Genomic DNA, 21,839 nt, shown 5'->3' on the forward strand with positions numbered 1-21,839 from the left:
CTTAGTCATTCTATCCTCATTAACATGTAGTTTACCTATGCACGTGTCGCTGAGTACACCCCATGAACCTTCAATACTTTGGTTATTCCAGGTCGGTGTGTCTAGCCCCGTGAATGATGTGGACGAGCGTGTGTGTGGGGTCCAATGGGGTCCAATGGGACCCAATGGGTCAGAACCGGAGAGGCAGGATATGGGCTTCGATGCACGTGACTGTGCTCAGAGTGCCAAAATACCATGGTAACTGTGCCTGCCAAGACCATAATATGCATACTGTGGAAGTATGCATCTCAGCTCATGACAATATAAATAATAAGAATAATAATCTTTATCGATCTAAGGAACAGGAGGAACGGAAGAATGAGATGTGAATAGACTATTATTTTACTATTTTATTTTCATTACTTCATTAATACTACGTACTATTGATGGAAGGAAAGAAATGCGGTGATCCTACATAGCAAGCCATAAAAAGTTTTAAATTGGAATGGTTACTAGTCCAACATGCAGTTTAATTTATCACAACTAACGTCTAGGCGAAATTGCTAATCGGTCATAATGATTATGGAGTTAATGTGGCAACCTTTTCTTTTGTTCGGGAGGAGAGATTGTTTTGTAAACAAAAGATAATTGGCTTTGTGCTCTCTTGTCCGATGGTGTGGAGAACACAGACACAATGCTTTGGCTTCCTAAGAGGAAAGCTGAACTCAAAGCCTAAAACTCAGATGACCTATGACCCCTCCTCTCCCCTAAAATTCGGCCCCCTGGGAGGGGGTCCACACGGTTATGAAGTCAGCCACATCGAGTCGGGCTGTGGGAGTCAAGTTGCAGTTCAAAGAATTTAGGGGGGGAAAAAAACCACTGAATGGCAAAAAGACATGCACCATCACCAAAAAAACTAAAACATGGTCAATGTGGAGAAGCTTGTGGGACGGACTATAACGGAAGGTTTTTAACAGGGTCCCGCCACCACCACCCCGCCCCCGCCCAAGGTCTTTTGCAGTCGATCGCACAGCCCAAGTTAAAAACCAATTATTCACGGTAATCCGAACCCTCAAAACAGCAAAGTTAGAAAAGTACACTAAGACTGGAAACTGCACATATCACTGGGAGCAGAAGTCACCATGCAAATTCACTAACGGCCCAGAAGTGACAGGCCTGGCCGGGCAGGCTCCGCTGTCTGTGCTCCTTCTGGAGTGCTTACCCACCTCAACTCTGCATCGGGCTGTTGCTCAGAGAGTAAAGGATAGCAAGTAAACTAAGGTCTGTTGTAATAATGTCAAAAAAGAAATCTGTCATCAGCCCTCAACGGGTTTGTGGTTTTAGTGTTGCGGGAGCTAGGGAATAGAGTTCTGGGTTTATGGAGTGTTTTTTTTATGGCACGCAACAAGGTCTGGTGCTGAAATTGAACCAAAAGCTAGATAAAATGTTGAAGAATACTCCAGTTCAATTTAGACCTCGTCTGACCACTGGAGCAGACCACAAGGGAATTAGATTTGACTTTGAGAGCTGGTTTCGCAGTTTGTTTGAGCAGTTGTCTAGTTTCAATAGCTGGTAATCAAATAATGGTTGTTGTTTTAGTTGACTATGAAGCGATCACTCACAAGCCTATATATAGCTTAATACACGATTGGGCCAAGATGACCATTTAATAGAATATGTTTTTTAGCAGATTATGCAGCCAACATAGAGTTTGTGTTAATCATAGATACTGATTGTTTCCTTCTGGGCAGTGTGTGACATCACATCACATCTTAATGACATCAAGCAGTTGGTGAAGGACAAGTCTAATATGACACATTTGTTTTTCCTGGCTACAGTTAATTCCAATAAATGCATTTTAAATAAAGTATAATATCATCAGAGGAATTATTACCCCACTTCACTAACGGTGAGATCCGTGTCTCAAATGTTTATCTAAAGTGGTATTTGGGCCCTGTGCCCTATAGGGACTTTTCGGGCATCAGCTTTGGCTCTTGAGTAAACTTAACCTAAAACGTTTGGCTTATAGATTTTGAAAGTGCAGAAACAGCATTGCAATATAAGTTCTATTTTGTGTTGTTGTTGCTGCATTCATATTCCTTATAGGTGCCACTCGCTCTGTGTGTGTGTGTGTGTGTGTGTGTGTGTGTATGCAAATGTGCGTGTGATTTACTGTATATGTAAGCATTTGTGTGCGTGTGTGTGTTATGTGTTTTTGTATAGCTATCTTACAGCAACTAACATTGTGTGCATGTATCCAAGTCTTTAACTGTTGTTAAATCTGTAGTTGACTGTGTGTGCGTATATATACTAGCACTTGACAGTTAAGAGGTTAAAATGTATATCTTTAACAACAATACTGGCTGCATCCATTTAGTTTACATGCCATTTTTTGGAGGTATAACATGGAATATGACATTTACTATATGAGGGCTGTAACAAAAAAAACGACATCAATAGCAAAAATATTCCCAATGAAATCAACTGGACTTTATACGACTCAAATATGTAAAGTTTGCTGGAATTGAAACATTAAGTAATTTAACTTTATCATTATTATTTGTATTTATTTATTTTTACTCGACGAGCAGCAAAGACACCAATCCAAACGGAGATATTTTTTTTCATATAAACAGGCTCTCTGTCTCAATAGGATGTTCACATGCTTGACAAGGTGAGGATTCACTTTTTAATCTTCTTACGTTTATCGTGCTCATGTTATCTTTGGGTTCACAGTAAAACGCGAAGCTGATGTGGTTGGGTTCAAGTCAGGCTAGGCTTATTCTTATTATTAGACTTATGTTCCTACTTTCCATGGTCAAATGTTTCATAAGAAGAACAAAAAGTTTGAATGCTTCCTCTTAAGACTACATTCAAAAAATAATGAATGTGCACAATACTACATTTACTGAAAATGTGTATGTTTTATATATGTGTGTCATACTGGTGATGTAAGTAAGTGTTTTAAATCAGTCAAATTCATTACTTGGTAAGTTACAAATTACAATTATAAGGACAAATTATATATAGATGCTCTGTAGGTGCTTTGATATGTCTCAAAAACCTCCAAATACTGGTAGCAGCATTTAAACGTATATTGTCTGTCTCTTCGAAAGTCGATAATCTATTATTATTACATCTTCTTTCACATTGGTGAAGAATCTATAAATAGCATTTCTTTATTTGACTTCAACGACATAGAAAAGCGCAGTTTTTTGAGGGTGAAAGTTGGGATTGATTTTGAGTTGCCTGCTCTTAATCGTATCTGGTGGTTTGACCCAAACCCAGATTTTCTGCCCCTGAGAAGCCTCGGGCCCATTACTAATTTGTCTCTTCTTTCTGAAAAAAGATTCACTCTTGAGATATTTTTATGAGTCTTCATTTTTGCGTTGATTTTTCTAGTTAATTTTGTGTCTTGAATAAAGGAAAGATTGAAAGGCAGAACAGAGGCAGAAATACATCGTAAAGGTGACAGTACTGAGAAAAGAATACACCACAGGACACATCAGACACTACACAACCACTGAAAAACTAACTTTCACTTCCAAAAAACGTGGGAATATACACCTCCAAACATATAACCTCCAAACTAGTAACCTCCAAGCTACAATTTCAGCTTTTGAGATTCTCCTTTTTGTTTTATTTTTTCTTCTTTTTTATTTTTTCTTCATTTTTAGAAAAATCTATAGAACAGTGTTGTCAGCTAAAAATATTCTTTGCTCGTGCCTCTGCTCTTTCCCTCAAAACCACCCCTTCCCCTCTTTCTTTCAATCCCCTTCCCCCTCTTTCTGTCAATCCCCTTCCCCCTCTTTCTTTCAATCCCTTTCCCCTCTTCCTTTCAACCTCTTCCCCCTTTCTTTCAATCTTCTTTCCTCCTCTTTCTTTCCATCCCCTTCCCCCTCTTTCCTTCAACCCCCTTCCCCCTCTTTCAATCCCTTTCCCCTCTTCCTTTCAGTCTTCTTTCACCCTTGTCTCTCATCAGTCACAGATCTTGCCATTCTCGGGTACATTTCCCGCCTCTCAGTTTCCGTTTCTGTATCTACCGCAGCCCTATGGAGTTGGCTGACTTTTTAACTATTTTTTTTAAAGTTTTGTTTTAAATGAGTGTTTTCCGGTTTGTTTTCCTTGACTACTGCAGAGGTTTCACTACAACAGACAATATGAAAGTAGAGGGCGAGGCTTTCACAAACACGACCGTGGCAACACACCCCAGTGGGGGTTCAAGTCCAGCAGTCTTCAGCCTAATCTGCTTCTCCAACAGTGCCATGGGTGTGTGCTTGTCAGCCGCAGCTCTTTGCTGTAGTGTGGAAATGATACGGTTTCAAGTCAAGCATGCGTGAAGGTTCAGTTTCTCTCTTAGCGGGACACCTGCCGGAGGGGTGAGCCCCCCCGCGGTAAAAACGCGCTCTCAGAACCCGATGGACTGCAACTTCCCCGAGTCCCAAACTTCCTCCGAACCAAACAAGATCATTGATATTTATGGAGTTATACAATTTATCTATCCATCAGTTCCTGTACAGTTTTTGTGCCTTAATCTAGACTACAGACCTGAAGACGTTCCTGGAAACACACGGAATTTAGCAGTTACTAGCACTGTCCTGGAGATCCCCCCAAAAAGAGAGAAACTATTAAAAAATAAGAAAAAAATGTTTTTTTTTCTGTAGTATCTTTTTTTTTTTTTTTTTTTTTACAGATAGCTAAACCATGTGCTGTTTCTTATGTTCAATACATTTACATGTACATAATAAGTTTTGCGTTTTATTTGTATAACCCTCTTTTGTTTAATAGTTATTTTGTCTGCTATTATATATATTTTTATGTCTGTTTTTGTGTCTGTGTTTGAAGTCCCACCCACCCCTGTTTTTAATGCTTGTCTTATCTGGTGTTTTGTCATGAGTTTTTGTTTTTCTGGATTTTCTTGTTTCTAAAAGCCGAGCGTTCCGCCGATACTGGACGCCAACACCACTCCCAGGACCACACAGCAGATGATGATCATGATCTTCTTCTGCAAGGAAACACAGAGGAAGAGAGGCCTGAGTTTCTCAAACACAGAGGAAGAGAGGCCTGAGTTTCTCAAACCCAGAGAAAGAGAGGCCTGAGTTTCTCAAACATTGAGGACTTACCACAGTCTGTAGGTACATACTGTACTATAAGGGTTTCATGTCAAAGGCCTCTTTGCATTCAGAGAACGGGAGTTTGTATCTGTGCACCTGTGATGGTTTCTGTGTGTATATGTGAGTGTACGTATGCGTGCATGCATGTGTGTGTATAGGATGTGTGTATGAGTGTACGTGTGTGTGTGTGTGTGTGTGTGTGTACGTGCATGTTTGTATTTGTGTATGTGTATGTGTATGAGTGTACGTGTGTGTGTGTATATGAGTGTGTTTGTGTGTATGAGTGTACATGTGTGTATGTGCATACGAGTGTGTATGTGTGTATGAGTGTACGTGTGTACATGTGTGTATGTGTGTATGAGTGTACATGTGTGTATGTGTGTATGAGTGTGTATGTGTGAATGCGTGTGCATTACTTTGCGGGCCTGGCTCTGGTATTTCACAGCTTTCTTGGTGTCGGACACAGCCCGCTCCACGTAGTCCACTGAGTGCTCCACGTTGTACTCAATTCTATCAATCATTTCACCCTGTCACAAACACAAGAACACAAGAGTCACTTTCACCCTGTCACAAACACATGGTTCTGCAGATTCAACCTTCCTATCCCCATGTAAACACATATCCTGTGCCCTTGCTTTCAATGAAGGCCATATGTAATCCTGGCGGATAACAGTAGTATTGCTGTGTCTCTAATATCTAATACATTCAAAGAATTTTTGGAGAAAATTCTCATCATATTACTATGTCACAACTGTTGGGAAGGCATTGTTTGGAGATTGATTGTATAGTGGACTGCAGAAACGGCTAGTTTTTCCTCCCAAAATGATATTTTATAAATGTTGAAATAATGGCGTGGATGAAAATGTTTCACTAAAAAGTAGGCATACAAAAATGTTTACAGCTAAACAATGTGATCTAGAGTGTAATGACCCTTTAAATGAACATTTTATGACAGAAAGGGGGCAGCAGTGAGCATCGGAACATTGCAGCTATGCCAACTGAGAGGGTGATTTTGTGAGGGCTTCATATTATTGGCATATTATTGCATCATTTTTATTGGTAGCAATACTCCCCCTACACACACACACACCAAACCAGCAGAATCAACATTCCCACACCTACAACACCCACACACCACGTGACCAAGAGTGTTGCAACAAGTAACATTCGACGGAACGTTTAAAATGTAGCAGGATGTTATGTTCATCGAACAAGCCCAGAGCGGCCATGTTGTTCTCTCCAGGAACGTTGACCCTTGAACCCTCACCTGGCTCTCCACCAGCATGGCCATATCCACGAACATGTCGTGCAGCTCACGGATGCTGTTCTCCAGCTTGATGATCTCGGTGTGGCGGGTCTCGATCTCGTTCAGCGCCTGTTTGGTCATCTGGGAGTCCATTTTGATCTGTTGGACGGACAGGGAAGGACACATGCTACAGGTCGGCGGATGGACGATTTCATTCATCTGTGTATGCATTTACCTATATCCATAGAAACAAGTTTTGTGTTCCGTTTATGCCATTCTGCATAGTTTTAGTTGTGTAAGTGAATTCCTTAATGGTTACTTGGATGTACACACTGTTTTATATGTATCCTGTTCCGGTATCTCTTTTGAGTTTATAGTACTGAGTATCTCAGTGAGCAAAAAGCTAGACGAGAGGGGTGGAAAGGTTGAAAGACGTTTTAACGTAAAGAGACTAGGTTAGCCCCTACATACCTCAGGTTTTACCCAGATATAGTCTGGCTACATCCTAATTGGATGGAAAATGTTCTGTTTTTAACCAAATGTAGGCAGGGTTCCACCTGAAAGTCTAGACAGCGTTCCACAAAAATGTTCACTGGGATTTATCATATGCAAAGGGATTTCAGAGCTCCAGGGACTCAGGGTCCTTCAGCAGATGCGAGACATGAGGAGATAGGCCAACAGAATACTGGAACTGGAACTGGAAACTTATTCCCCCTACTCCACCTAAAACCTCATCCCCCTACTCCACCTGGAGGTCATTCCCCCTACTCCACCTGACAACTCATCCCCCTACTCCACCTGACAACTCATCCCCCTACTCCACCTGACAACTCATCCCCCTACTCCACCTGACAACTCATCCCCCTACTCCACCTGACAACTCATCCCCCTACTCCACCTGAAAACTCATCCCCCCTACTCCACCTGAAAACTCATTCCCCCTACTCCACCTGATAACTCATCCCCCTACTCCACCTGAAAACTCATTCCCCCCTACTCCACCTGAAAACTGAACCCCCTACTCCACCTGAAAACTGATCCCCCCTACTCCACCTGAAAACTCATCGCCCCTACTCCACCTGAAAACTCATCCCCCCTCTTCCACCTGACAACTCATTCCCCCCCACTCCACCTGAAAACTCATCCCCCCTACTCCACCTGAAAACTCATCCCCTCTACTCAACCTGAAAACTCTTCCCCCTACTCCACCTGAAAACTCATCCCCCTACTCAACCTGAAAACTCATCCCCCTACTCCACCTGAAAACTCATCCCCCTACTCCACCTGAAAACTCATCCCCCTACTCTACCTGAAAACTCATCCCCCTCTACTCCACCTGAAAACTCTTCCCCCTACTCCACCTGAAAACTCATCCCCCCTACTCCACCTGAAAACCCATTCCCCTCTACTCCACCTGAAAACTCATTCCCCCTACTCCACCTGAAAACTCATCCCCCTACTCAACCTGAAAACTCATCCCCCTACTCTACCTGAAAACTCATCCCCCTCTACTCCACCTGAAAACTCTTCCCCCTACTCCACCTGAAAACTCATTCCCTACTCCACCTGAAAACTCATCCCCTATCCCGCATTCCCATGTTTAGGAATGATGAGCGTTGTCTGAAACGGCCCCAAGCCTTTGTTGTTTTGGGGTGTGCCACTCAGTTATATATAATTATATAATTAGTTATTTATCTGATACCTTTATCCAAAGTGACTTACAGTTGATTAGACTAAGCAGGGGACAATCCCACCTGGAGCATTGCAGGGTTAAGGGCCTTGCTCAAGGGCCGAACAGCTGTGTGGATCTTATTGTGGCTACACCGGGGCTTGAACCAACAAACCTGCGGGTCCCAGTCAAGCACCTTAGCCACTAGGCCAGTGATTGTGCTATTGTAATGAGCTGTTTAAGTTTTTAAGGACAACCAAGCATCTGATCTGGAAATGTAATTTCTTGTGGTAGCATCTAAACCACTTGTAAAACCCTTGAGTTTGTTTTTTTTCCACAGCAAATGTCAACTGTTGTGCTTGTCGTGTCTTCTTGGAGGTGGTTTATGCAAAAAACGCTCTGTTCTGTTAACGCTTACATCATCGGTAAAGATGGCAAGCTTGCCGCTCTCCAGCATGTCTTCTAGTTCCTCATTGGTAGTTGTTCTCCCAGCTGTAAAACAAACACACATACGCAACCAATGAATCTTTTTAACACAGTAATATCACATCTTGATGCAGTCATTCAGCTGCACTGTAAAAAAATGCTGGCTTAACAAGTGTTTTAGCCTTTTTTCTGAAATATTAGCTTGTTTTATGTTACTTTTTGCTTGAGGAGTGAAATAGTTTTACCCGACTGGCAAATCTTGAAAGTCAAACTGTCGAACCTTGTTGGCAACCTTATTTAGCTAAAAAGTAATAGAGATATGTCTGAATAAGTCTGAATATAAGACTAAAGTACTTTTCTTGTTTTTGCAGTGTGGCCTTGTAACTGCAGACTGTGTTTCAGCAAAAATTATGCACCCCACAGCAGGCAAAACTATCCACACTGCAACATTATACATCCCAAATACTGCAAGTTGTAAACAAGTGCAGATTGCGCTTATAAGGACATATTTGCAACCTGTAAAATATTTTCAGTACTTTGTACAACCTAAAGAAAAACAGTATATATTAAAACATTTTTAAAAGCATTACTTTGCTGGCTGAGCAGAGAGTCTGACCAGGCTGATATAGTAATATGTGCAAATATAAAATTCAGCAATTGTGTGTGTGTGTGTGTGTGTGCATGCGTGTGTGTGTGTGCGTGTGTGTGTGCGCGCCTTTACATTCTGTGTCCAGTAGTGGTTACCTCAGACTCTGCTGGCTGAATGGTCTTGGTGCAAAATGTCACATCTATGTTCTGCAATCACATTTAATTCCCCTTATTTTAGTTTTTTCCAAATTTAGAAGGCCCAGTCATGAACACAACACTCCTCTGCCACCTCGCACCCCCCGCCCCCCACTGCTGCAAAGTCCTTGGTCTTTTCGGGAGGGCAGACGGCAGCAGGCCTGTCCTCTGTAGAGCGCGCTGTCAGTTGCAACTGCTTTTCACACCGCAATATTAACTAGCTCAGCTACACTCTCTCTCTTCTTATATTTCTCATTTTAAGACGCCTCCCTGTGCCTCGCATTAAGTAAAGAGCGTATGACTTTTGATCAGCAGGAATGTGATCAGGCTATTAGGCCCGTTAAGGCTGGTCACTTTGGCACATTTTTCCTGCTGTCCCAGCCTCCCCAATGCACAAACTGCACCACTTTATCCGCTTGCCTAAGAGCCATTAAAGATTTTGCACACTGCAGCCACGGTATGACAAGATACCGCCAAGATACATCTGGAGCAGCAAAGCACCTCAGACTGACGTCTGGTAGCATTTTACACTGCAAAAAAGTATTTTAGTTTTTGTTATGAGATATAAAATTATTTATATCTTATTTCTGTTCTCTCAAGTTGAAAATATTAGCTTGTTTTAAGTTACTGTTTGCTTAACATGTTGAAAATTGTCTCACCCCACTGACAAATCTTGAAGCGTCTCGTCATAAAGCCGTAGTTACAAGGCTGCTAGCGTCCCACAGAGCTAGCGTGCCCTTCACAGTTGGCGCTCTTGATGGCTAGCGTCCTTCCCTGCTCTGCACAGCCATTTTCCCTCGCGGCTAGCTCCCCTCATATTCAGGTCCCATGTACTGCAGGCACATTTGTCCCCCTATGCTGCTGCTATGCTCATTTAATTTCATTTATTAGCTCATTTGACAGTTCAATGTAAATGTGTCAGAGTTAGCCAGGGAGGCTAATTTTCACCAGGTGGCCTTGGGCTGCATCTCTTTGGATGGTGGGAGTAAACCGGAGTACCCACGCAAATACGAAACCCACGCAAACACGGGGAAAACTCCACGCAGAGAGGAGCCGGGCTAGCCGGCTGGACTCGAACCTGGTTCCTCCATCCGAGGCGTCAGTGCAGAACGCTGAGTCACCGTATCTTTGTAGCATATTAAGTGCCCGCTAATAATAAGGGAACTGTAGCATGTACGCACTGCAGTAGTGTGCAGTTCATACATTTCTTATCAGTAATAATTTCTTATCAGTAATCAATTTGGAACTTTGAATCCTATGTTCAGTCAGTTATATCCTTCAGTGTGTGTGTGTACACACTGTAATATTGAACTGTATACACAATCTTTACAATCTTTTCATAGAACCGTATGTTTCCATAGAAACAGTGCCTCTAATTTTGGCTGTTTATTTTCTTGTCTCGCCTCTGACTAACGCCCCTCGGAGGCGCATAATCTTCACTTGCCACACTGCACAGGGTATTTCCCCAAGATTCCCAAATGGGTATTTCCCCAAGATTGCCAAATCGGTATTCCCCCAATATCTCCAAATTGATCTTTTCTGGTCTGGCCCTTTAAGCTGGAGTGTTAGTCGCTGTGGTGACATAACCTGCTTAGAACATCCAAGCGCACTCCCCTAAGCCCACGTCAAACCGCCCAGTGAGTCTTCCGTGAAGGCTCTTGGAAGAGTACCTAGCTGAGGACCCGTATAGCTCAGCTCTGCCCACAGTTCCTCCCGCCCCCAGAGTACGGCAGGAAGCCGTCCAGAGATCCGCACCAGGCAGCGCCGGGCAGTGGGCGGACGGGCCCGGCCTCGAAGCGAAGCCCCATCATCCGTCCCTTCTTTACATGGTCTACGTGCCCACTTTACACTTGTGTAACGCGCCCACTCCAATGTGCTCACTGAAAGCGCCTTGGCGCAACCCAAAGTGCAGGCCCTCACAGTCAGGCGCTGGAAGCTGGATTCATAAGCGCTCTCCTAACTATCCGGAGACCTTGCTCGTAATTCCACAAATACGACGCCAGTGTATCGGTACAAACACAGCCCCTGCTTATTGAGGTCTCAGCATATGCTAGGCATCCAGAATTACCGCTTGCAGTTATGGTTGTGATTGCTATATTGAGCCCCATGACCACTGTGCCCACTTTGATTTTGTACTGCTAAATAAATATAGAAAAATGCACGTCTTCGTCAGTTCTCCACCTTGTATTTTTGTGCATGTTGTCACAGTATACAGGTACACCAACAAGGAAGACAGGACAAATCAACAATATTACTCCCTCTCTATTATCACATCTTAACTAATATAAACAAAAATGAGAGTTAAAGGTACAATAGGTCATTTCGGACTACTAATGGTCAAGAGAAGAATAGCAGCAACAAACCACAGCACTGTTTATCCCTCCCCCAATATCTGTAAACGTGCTGATGTTGAAATGCCATTGGCTTCACTGCAGTTGCACACCGGGGACCGGGGTTCGATTCTCGGTCCTGCCAAAAGCCAAGTTTGGTCGGCTCACGTGGAGCAGCATAATTGGCTCGCTGCTCCAGAGGGAGGGACTTGGCAGGGTTAGTAGATCGCCGCACAATAAAGCACCTCGAGCGCCTCGGAATCACGGCAACGGGCATGAGACGAGACGGCTTGAAGAAGGCGTGTCGTTCTCCTTCGGGCAGCCGAGGGACGGGGTATGGGCGGTATATTTAATACTAGCTCTAATTGGATCAGGCGGGGTACAATTGACTACCAAATTGGGAGAAAAAGGGAAAAATCTGAAACAATTTTTTTAGAAATGCCATTGGCTGTGGCACTTGGAACCAATTTTCAACCAATTATTGTACAGTTATGCAATGTCTTGGTACAGAGTGTCAGGCCGTCAACTGCATATTTTGAAACCCGAATTTAAGGACTATAAACACGGGCAGAGGTCGAGTCAACATGTCAGTGAGCCTTTTTCAATGATAGGAAGGGATTGGTCTTGTAACAATGTTTTAACACAAAAATCTTACCTATTGTACCTTTAACTGTAGAATACATTACAATAGTTTAATTATTATGGAAATACTGACATGGGGTATACCAGCAGAAAAAGAATGACAGTTCAGCATGGCAGTTTACTATGAGAACTTCAAGGTTTGCCCCACCATGAAATACGAGAGAAATTAGGTCTGTTTGAATTGGTGCACTTGCATACCATTCTTCAGGGTGAGTTGGGTTAGCAGGGGGCCTAAATAGAAATTGTCAAAGGATAAATTCCACACAGACATTAGGAAGTACAGAGTGGTCACTGCATGGAATAGCTTGCCAGGACATGTAGTGGAGGCAGAAACACTGGGGGTTTCCAGGCTTGATACGGTGCTAGATACTATTTAGCTTTTAGAAAAACTAAGCAGTAGGCACACTTTAGTGGTAGGAACCGGCGATCATTGCTGGGCTGAATTGCCTGTTCTCACAATTATTTTAGGTTATGTTTCCTGTTGAGTACACTGCATGAGAAAGTTGTTAAGTAGGAGGAATTTTCTCTAAATATAGTGTACTTAAAACCCTGGATGATAGACTTTTTTCTGGGGGAAGTATATTTGGCAGTATACTTCTCAGGATGTACATGACCATTTTGGGCCTGTAAATATGATGCGCACCTTCAACAACAACAACATGTCAGCACGGCCAAGCAAGGGCTGAACATCTTATGATACATCCACCACCTACGCTTGGAAAATAGTATGGAGGATATTTTTGCATACTGCCCATCGCATACAAAAATGTACGTACTAAATGATACGCAGTATGCTTAGTAGACAGCGCATATTTTGAGGACACAGTAGTTAGGAGGCTGATTCGGACACAGCCTAGGTCAGAGACGGGCAACAAGAGGCATACCCATTTCTGCCTTTCAGATCAAGTAGACTTTTTGGGGCCCTCGCTCAAAACGGGGTTGCAAAGCGAAATCTGTCAAAGTAAGACGAGAAGGCGGGGCGCCTGACCTGCCTTGTGGGAGGCACACAGATTACACTAACTCATTCATCCAGGGTGACTGCTGGAAACCAAGGCCCTGCACACACAGCGGCCCCTTGGGACTGGACCTGGCCACCCCTGGCCTGTGAGCCCCATACTCACTGATCTCCAGCTGTCTCTGAATGCGGTCCTTGCAGCGGTCTCTGTACTTGGACTGCGTGGTGTTGTACTCGGTCATCACCTCCACAAACTTGCGCGACAGCGTAGAGTGCTGCGGAGAAAGGACGGTCGAAAAGGACAGTCGTGTTTCCCCCGGCAACGGTGACACCTCTACACGCACGGGATCAATTCACAGGAGCGTGGACATACATATTAAAGTAAGCTGGAAAGTTTATAATTCTTGAGCTCCATCTGCAGATGGCATATGCTCGGAATTGATTTAGAGCAGGGCTGCCCAACCCTGTCCCCGGAGATCTACCATCCTGTAGGATTTAACTGCAACCCTAACGAAGTGCAGCTAATGCAACAGCTAGAGATCTTGTTGAGCTGCTAATTAGCTGAATCGGGGTTGGAATTAAAACGTACAGGATGGTAGATCTCCGGGCAGTCCTTCTTTATAGTTTTATCAGTTTAAGGTGTTTCAATCTGCTGTTTAGGCATAACAAAGAAGCAATCCCATAATTATTATTTTTACTTATTGATTTTGTCAGATAGAACCATATAATTATAATTTCTCAAATTCTGTATTTATTGTGAAATACACACACAAATTTTCAATGGTTTCCATCTTGGAATGGGTTCTTTTTTTTTGTAGAAAATTCCAAGTCATTGCCTTTGATTGCCAGTAGTGATTGTTACATCAGCATTAGAGTGTTCAGTTAGGAAGAGTATGTTTCTTGGAAACCTAGTCGGTGTTCTATAACTCCATTGATTTCATAGCCGGTAGTGATTGTTACTGTACATTCTAATCACATATTTGTGACCTCACTCTGTTGTGTTAGAGAACCACACCTGTGTCTTACGGATCCGCAAGTCTGCTGACGATCTGTTCAGCCCCTCCTCCTGTTCGATGCTCTGCTCGATTGCTGTGAAAGAGACAGGAGAGAAACGCTAAGACAGGTTCATTTGGCCAAGGCTTGCCAAAGCCTGAAAACCTGTATTTAAATGGGCGGCACTGTTCAGATAGCTGTTTGTGTTTTCCTCTGTAATTGCAAGGGATTTTGGGCTGTTCGTCTGGACCTGTAACTCCTGAATCCTGTGGAGAAACATGAGACCACTGGTTTTACCTTAAAAGCCAATTCAGACCCAAGAAACCAACTGAGGTGAGTTTACTGTAATTATCTGTTTAAATTGATCAATTAAGTGCTGAAAAGCCTTAGCGATTGAATGTTTGTTGGCAAACGCTGCTGCTTTACTGTTTGGGCTTAAAACGAGAGAAGTGTATAAATGTAACTATCTATGTAAAAGCCTGGAGTTTCTCTCTGCCTTTGGCTTCAGAATCACTTCAGATATTGAGCGTATTGTACCTTAACCTTCCTGACCATTCAAATTTGAACTATACTGAGTTTTGAGTACACGGTTCCATATTATACTTCAATACATTTAGCAGACACTTTTACAGAACAGCTTATACAGCTCTTACATATATATTTCATTTCGGTTCAGTATCTTCCTCAAGGGTACAGCAGCAGTTTCCTACTTTGAAATTGAAGCCGCAAACTTTAGGTTACAAAGCCAATACTTTACCCATTACGCCATTATACTACCCTGCTACCCAAAAGTCTTCTGAATTGGATGGGCTTAGCTATTGCTTGCACTGTTATGTGGTGATTCACCATATACAAAAGAGGAGCATTAAATCAGGTAGCAATAATATAGCTAATATTTTTTTTTTGCTGTATTCCATTACATTTTATTTGGCAGATACCTTTATCTTGTCATTTCTATAATTACGTTTACCACATGGTAACTGGACAGCTTGCAAGCAGTCATTATTTCACAATATGTACACTAATTTGAATCAGTCTAAATAATATATTAATAATAATTGCCTCCCATATGTGTAAAAATTAGGTCAGATAGGAGTGGTTATTCATTTCTTTTTGATCCTCATGTATCACATTAAATTATACAGAATGCAATAATATGATACCAAACCTATAATATATAACAATATACAAAAAGAATGGAGAACTCGTCCATAGCAATATCCATATCAATATATCTGTAAACAGAAAGCCTCACTTAATTACCTTGACTGGAAATAGTTTAAAACACAATTATGTTAATTGAAATATTAAAAGGTAAAATATATTTCGCCAGTGGAATCTCCCCCCTGGGTAAAGACAAATATCTGTCAAATAGAAACAGCAGAATTTAAATGGAAGGTCTCTCAATTAAAAAACGAAATACTGCTGCACTAGAATGAAGCGAGGATTTAATAGCTGCCAACTTTCACATGCCAATAGCAATGAGCCATTGATTGCATTGATCTGTCATCTGATACGAATATCAAAAGTTGATAACTTCATAAACTGGATTACATGGAGCCGTCAAGGATACACTGTCAGAATACACAGTCTGTCACAGCTTGGCTGAATTTACTGTTCACAGGTATTCCTGCAGCCAGACTCCCATGGAGTGCCTGCAACTGTGTGCCGTGATGTCATCACACTTATTAATAGTCGTCATGACACCGGGATAGCTCCAGCCGTGTGTCAAATGCAAATTGATTAGGATTCAACTAGTCTGTGCTCGATTATTCTTGTCTGGTGCAACTGAGCCAACCACGAGGACCATTTCATAGGTTCCAATACACCAGACAACCTCAGTTAAGCGTAGGAAACTGTTTGAATCCAAAACAATTACAGTGCAGTCTGTATTTATCAGTTTTATTATTTTTTTTCAATGTACTCCAGCAAACAAACAGTTAAAATAAACCAATCATCTGGGCAGACTTTCAACTTTAATTTTTTGAGGTCAGGTGATAGACTTTGCCAGTCAATAACTTTTTGGCCTGAAAAAAGTATTTGGTTGCTTGGATCATTGTCCTACTGCACGATGAACCGTTGTCCATTCACTTTTAATGCATTTGCTTGGATCTGAGCAGACATGATGTTTCTGTGTACTTTGACATACATCACGCTGCAGCCATCAGCAGTGACATCAATGAACACAAATGATCCAGTTCATGTGGTAGCCATACACGCCCAAGCCATAACACCACCTTCACCATGTTTGACAGATGAGGTGGTATGCTTTGGATCATGAGCTGTTCCTTTTTTTCCTCCAACTTTCCTCATTCCATCACTCGGGTGCAGGTTGAACTTTGTCACATCTGTCCATAACTCTTTGTTCCAGAACTCTACAGGTTTTTTAATAAATGTTTTTGCAAACTGTAACCTGGCCATTCTATTATTCAGGCTAGCCAGCACATCTATGACTACATCGTGGATAGTTTTCTTGACACTTTTGACAGGAATTCTTTCTTCACCATTTGAAGGACTCTTCTGTCATCCACTACGCAGGTCTTCTATAGTCTACAAGGTAATTTGCCATTGCTGACCTCACCATTGTGTTCTTGCTCTTTTGCACCTACTCTTTGTCTATGTCTCTGGTGGATTTATTCCGATTGTTCAGCCGAGGATGGCCTTCATTACTCCCATTGACACTTCCTTTGTTCTCATGTTGTGAGACAACAACGATAGATTCAAAATGTAGATGGATCTTTTATGCAGGAACTACCGATAGCACTCAACACACCTGTCCAACAAACATTTGAGCTGCCAATTACTTTTCCCCTACAATTGGGGGGGATGAGGGATAAAAAAACTATGTTGTTCACCCACTATGGATGTCATAGTAGTCATAGATAGATATACAGTAGATAGATATTTTATTTCAAATTCTTAGATACACAGTACAGTAGATAGCTATTTTATTTCAAATTAAATGTGCTGGAGTAAAGAGCCAAAACAACAAAGATGTGTCACCGTCCAAATACTTAGGGACTGCACTGTACTGTATGTATTTCACCCAGGTGTGGATAGCTCAAATGATTGACTCAGCTTCAACAATTGAAGGCAGTTCTCCGCGTTACCATTTCTTGTTTCCATTCCAGAGAAGATTGTTTCCAAGAAGTTTAATTATTTCATGCTGTAATCACAGTACTGAAACTACCCTTGTCACTGCGGGGAATGGCCTGCTGATGAAGGCTGACTTTGGTTAACGGGTTACTCTGACTCTCACAGACCTTAGTGCGGCTTTTGGTACAGCGGTTCATTCTATTCTAGTCACTTGCACCAGAAAACTGTCCGAGTCTTGCTGAAAACACATAAAGCTGATTTTCTTTCGGGCCCCTCTAATATAATGTATTTATTGAAGCTGGAGAACGTGCAGATCTCATAGCCTGGGGAGGCCCTCTCGGGTTTATTCTTGGACCACTTCGGATTCTCTACTTACATCTTGACCACTTGACAATTCAAAATGTACATGAATATTCCCTTAAGTTTTAAAAGTGTACAGCCTTTGGGAAATGTGCACTGTGCACACATAAAAACGAAAGATTGACAGCCTTATTAAATATGAGAGGAGAATTTGGTCAACGCATTCCAGGTATGTTACTATCAACTAAGAACAGAAACAGATGGTTAATGCTCTAACTGTTATTCAACTGGTAGAATTCTAACCAGAAACAAAAAAGGGGATTTATTATTCTAACCTTTTGACTCCCGATAGCTTCTACTGTACAATATATTCTGACTGCTTTTTTGACTTGAAGAAAACATACTTAAAACTTGTTGCATTCTCAAGCCATTATGCGCTTCCCAAATTGAACAAGTTCTCAGATCATCTAAAAAGGTCCTTTTCTCTTGTCAAGATACTCGTCTGAAATGAAAGGTGACTGTGTCTTCTTGGGTCTGGCTCCAGAGAAGTGAAATGCCTTCCATACTGATAGCATCTGGACTACACAGCCAGTCTCTGCTTTTAAGTCTCTGATGATGTGATATCTCCCTGCTTATATGGAACCTTTGTCTTTACCTTTTAATTTTGAGCGCACTTTATTGGCCGTCTTCTTGATGTCAGCAGTAAGATCCTCCAACTCCTGCTTAGTCTCTGAGAGAGATGGATAGAGAAAGAGAGAGAGGTTAGAGTATGAAGGGTTAGGTTAGATGATAAGACTACAGTGTTAGGATGGCCTAAGATACTTGTCTTATTTGACTCGGTACTTCAGCGCAACACTGGAAGAGTGTGTAAATATACAGAGTGGAGAGTGGAAGGTGTAGACATGTATGCTGTTGTATGGGTCTGTGTGTGTGCGCTTATGTGTGTGTTGGGTGTGTTTGTCGATGTAAAGTATATGTAGCTATATAGTTAGAACATCTGCGAAATGAAAGTAATGTTTAATGTCTGTGTGTAATATTACATTACCTGTCATTTGGCTGACGCTTTTATCAAAAGCGACTTACAGTTGATTCGACTAAGTAGGAGACAATTCTCCCCTGGAGCAATGCAGGGTTAAGGGCCTTGCTCAAGGGCCCAACGGCTGTGTGGATCTTACTGTGGCGACACCGGGGATGGAACCACCGACCTTGCGGGTCCCAGTCATGTACCTTAACCATAATATGGAATGTGTGTGTGTGTGTGTGTGTGTGTGTGCATGTGTATATGTGTGTATAGGTGCAGATGTGTATTTGTGCATGCGTGTGCACAGGTACCCTGTACGTGCGTCTACATGTGTGTAGGTGTGTGTATACACCCACGTGTGTATGATTTCAGCCGCCTACCGAGGCCTGTTCTATTCCTGTGTCACACTGTGTTGCAGCGCTGATCAAATTTATTACTACTGCAGTCCTTTGCTCCTTCTACAGCAGCTCTCCTTTCTCTCCTCCTACACACTTTCTATCGCTTTCCCACCTTTCACACCATCCCTTCTTCAGCTCCTGCATCGCTCTCCACTGCCTCTGATTTTATATGCTGTGGAGTGGCTTCACCGTGAATCAGCTGTATGACTAATATGGAACATAATATATCATACGGCTTATAGGTAGAATTCAACGGCAGAATTTTCTTGAGCTTTCAGTTTCAGAAAGGTGTGGGCATTGGGGGGAAGGGGGGGGGGGCTTTTTAATTTTCATTAAATGGCAAGGGAGCACTTGTTAAAAAAATGTTAAAATCCTGATCTTGTTCCCCTTCATGTGTAAAAATATAATGCCTCCGCTCTCATTATGAATCAGTCCAGGTGAACTTAATATGTGAAACATGCAGTTGTAGGTGCGTTGCTGTAGTACACATCTTAAAATACAGTGTACTCTTTTGCACATTATCGCACCTCTCTTATGGTAATTCATAATTAAATAAGAGCATTAGTACGCTTTTACGACCCTATTTGCACCTTGGGTTCAAGCCCTGCATAAAACAGAGGGGCTGAAGAGAAAGGACACTTAGAGGATTTTTCAGATAACAGCATATCAGCTTTTCTGGAATAATGTCAATGGTGAAGACAGATGGTTGTCACATCTAATTTATATCCTGCTGCTGAGATATAGAGAATCGGTCAAGCAAATGTTTTTATATGACACACTTTGAAAATGACAGTGAAATAAAGACATGGGGAAGAAAGGTATTATATATTCAACGCACCACATAATGACATGCAGACACAAACATGAATAAAACACCACACAGTAATAGTTTTACCAGTTAACCCCGAGGGTGTTAACCAGTAATTGTTTACTTGGCTCACGCTGAAATGTACAGTCCGATAACTAGTCCTCTGGAGTCAGTCATTCGGGGAGCATGCAAAAAATGAAAAAGAAAGAGAAAAATCCAAAATAATTCATGCAAAATGTATTCATTACATTAATCAAATTCATGCAAAATGAAATCACATCAGAAAAAATTAAAGCAAAACAAAATCATGCCATCAAATCAGATCAAATTTAAGGAAAACAAATTCATGCAAAAAATAAGACCATCAAATCTGATCATATTCATGCAAACGTAATGACTCATTGAGCCAGGCAAGACTGCAATCAGTGCAAGAACACAGGGTTCAAATTGTATTTGTTTTGGATTCAAATACTTTTCTGTGCTCTATTGATCTTGGCTGGTGCATTTGAGCCTGCTAGGAGGAGCAGATGGGCGGGGAAAATACTTTTTGGATCATTTCATTTGTTCCAATAGCTTAGTCAAATGCAGAAAGGTATGCGAATCCAAAACAACTTGCACTGCTATTTCTGTTTGACATCAGAGAATATGACAGCCATTTGTGTAACTGTACATCAGGGAACCTCTGACAGTGGTATGTGTTACATCACAGAATCTCTGACAGTGGTGTGTCATGTCATGATGACATGATGAGAGCTGTAGGTGTTACATCAGAGAACCTCAGACAGTGGTTTGCGTTACATCACAGACAAGTGATGAGAGCTGTAGGTGTTACATCAGAGAACCTCAGACAGTGGTTTGCGTTACATCACAGACACATGATGAGAGCTGTAGGTGTTACATCAGAGAACCTCAGACAGTGGTTTGCGTTACATCACAGACAAGTGATGAGAGCTGTAGGTGTTACATCACAAAGCGTACACCGCTGCTGAGCTCAGGGTACTTCCCATCCCTCAGTTATGCCTGGAAGGCAGGTGCTGCCTCCAAGACTGCAAACAGCAGGTCGGCCAGCGGATTCAGCTCCGCCAACCACAGGTGACGTGTACACAACTCTTCACAGGCAGTTTTTGTCCATGCATTTGTATCAAATCTGCAAATCTATATCTGTAGCTATGTTACTAAGCTAGCAGGTTTGCTAATCTGTCACTCTTAGTTGACTAGTTCAGCCCTCTGTCACTGAGAGAAGGAAAGCACCGCGGGCCACTGGTGAACACACAGGGCTGACCGCGGGCCACTGGTAAACACACAGGGCTGACCGGGGGCCACTGGTGAACACACAGGGCTGACCGCAGGCCACTGGTGAACAAACAGGGCTGACCGCAGGCCACACTGGTGAACACACAGGGCTGACCGCGGGCCACTGGTGAACACACAGGGCTGACCGCGGCCACTGGTGAACACACAGGGCTGACCGCGGGCCACTGGTGAACACACAGGGCTGACCGCAGGCCACTGGTGAACACACAGGGCTGACCGCAGGCCACTGGTGAACACACGAGGCTGACCGGGACTTACTCTCGTCAGGGTTGGGTGCCGCCAGGATGGCGCTGTGCTGTTTCTTCACCTGCTCCACGTCCTCCGACAGCTTCTCTATACAGCCCCGGATCTCCTCCACCTGAGCAGCGCAAAACACCAAACGGCTTCAGACACCTGCCACCAGACCTGGGTCACATACCTCATTGTTTTAGATTCAAACAGTTCAGACCAGCTCCACGCTCAACGTGGTTTGACCAGCTCAAGCTATGTTTTGAAACTGTTGGTAGCTAGTAATTTCAAGATGGTCATCGCTAGATTTTACAGCAGGGTGGGCTTGTCTGGTGAAGTGCCTTCTGGTCCACTTGGTTGGCTCATTTGGTTGGCAAAAGACAGAAAACATCCGTACATGCAGATTAGATAATAAAAAATAAATTTAAAAAACAAGAATTTTATTTGGAGACCCCCCAACACAGCACTGTAAATAATACCTATACACTCAGTGAGCACTTTATTAGGCATTTATTATAGATGACTTTAGACTAATTC

At 42.5% G+C, this 21,839-nt stretch overlaps 1 protein-coding gene across 1 annotated transcript in view; it reads right to left on the reverse strand.

The window, feature by feature from the left end:
• Positions 1-3,923: 3,923 nt before the first annotated feature.
• stx1b (syntaxin 1B) overlaps positions 3,924-21,839 on the reverse strand; it is a 58,265-nt gene continuing 40,349 nt past the window's right edge. Inside the window, exons 3-10 of the mRNA XM_061223927.1 lie at positions 21,333-21,432; positions 18,189-18,263; positions 14,160-14,233; positions 13,311-13,419; positions 8,427-8,500; positions 6,361-6,498; positions 5,510-5,620; positions 3,924-4,984 (exon numbers count right to left, since the gene is read on the reverse strand). Of these exons, the coding sequence (XP_061079911.1) occupies positions 4,904-4,984; positions 5,510-5,620; positions 6,361-6,498; positions 8,427-8,500; positions 13,311-13,419; positions 14,160-14,233; positions 18,189-18,263; positions 21,333-21,432 (762 nt within the window). The 3' untranslated portion in view covers positions 3,924-4,903. The remainder of the gene's footprint in view (positions 4,985-5,509; positions 5,621-6,360; positions 6,499-8,426; positions 8,501-13,310; positions 13,420-14,159; positions 14,234-18,188; positions 18,264-21,332; positions 21,433-21,839) is intronic.

This window comes from Conger conger, chromosome 16 (genome assembly GCF_963514075.1).
Source record: "Conger conger chromosome 16, fConCon1.1, whole genome shotgun sequence".
Taxonomy (NCBI): Eukaryota; Metazoa; Chordata; class Actinopteri; order Anguilliformes; family Congridae; genus Conger; species Conger conger.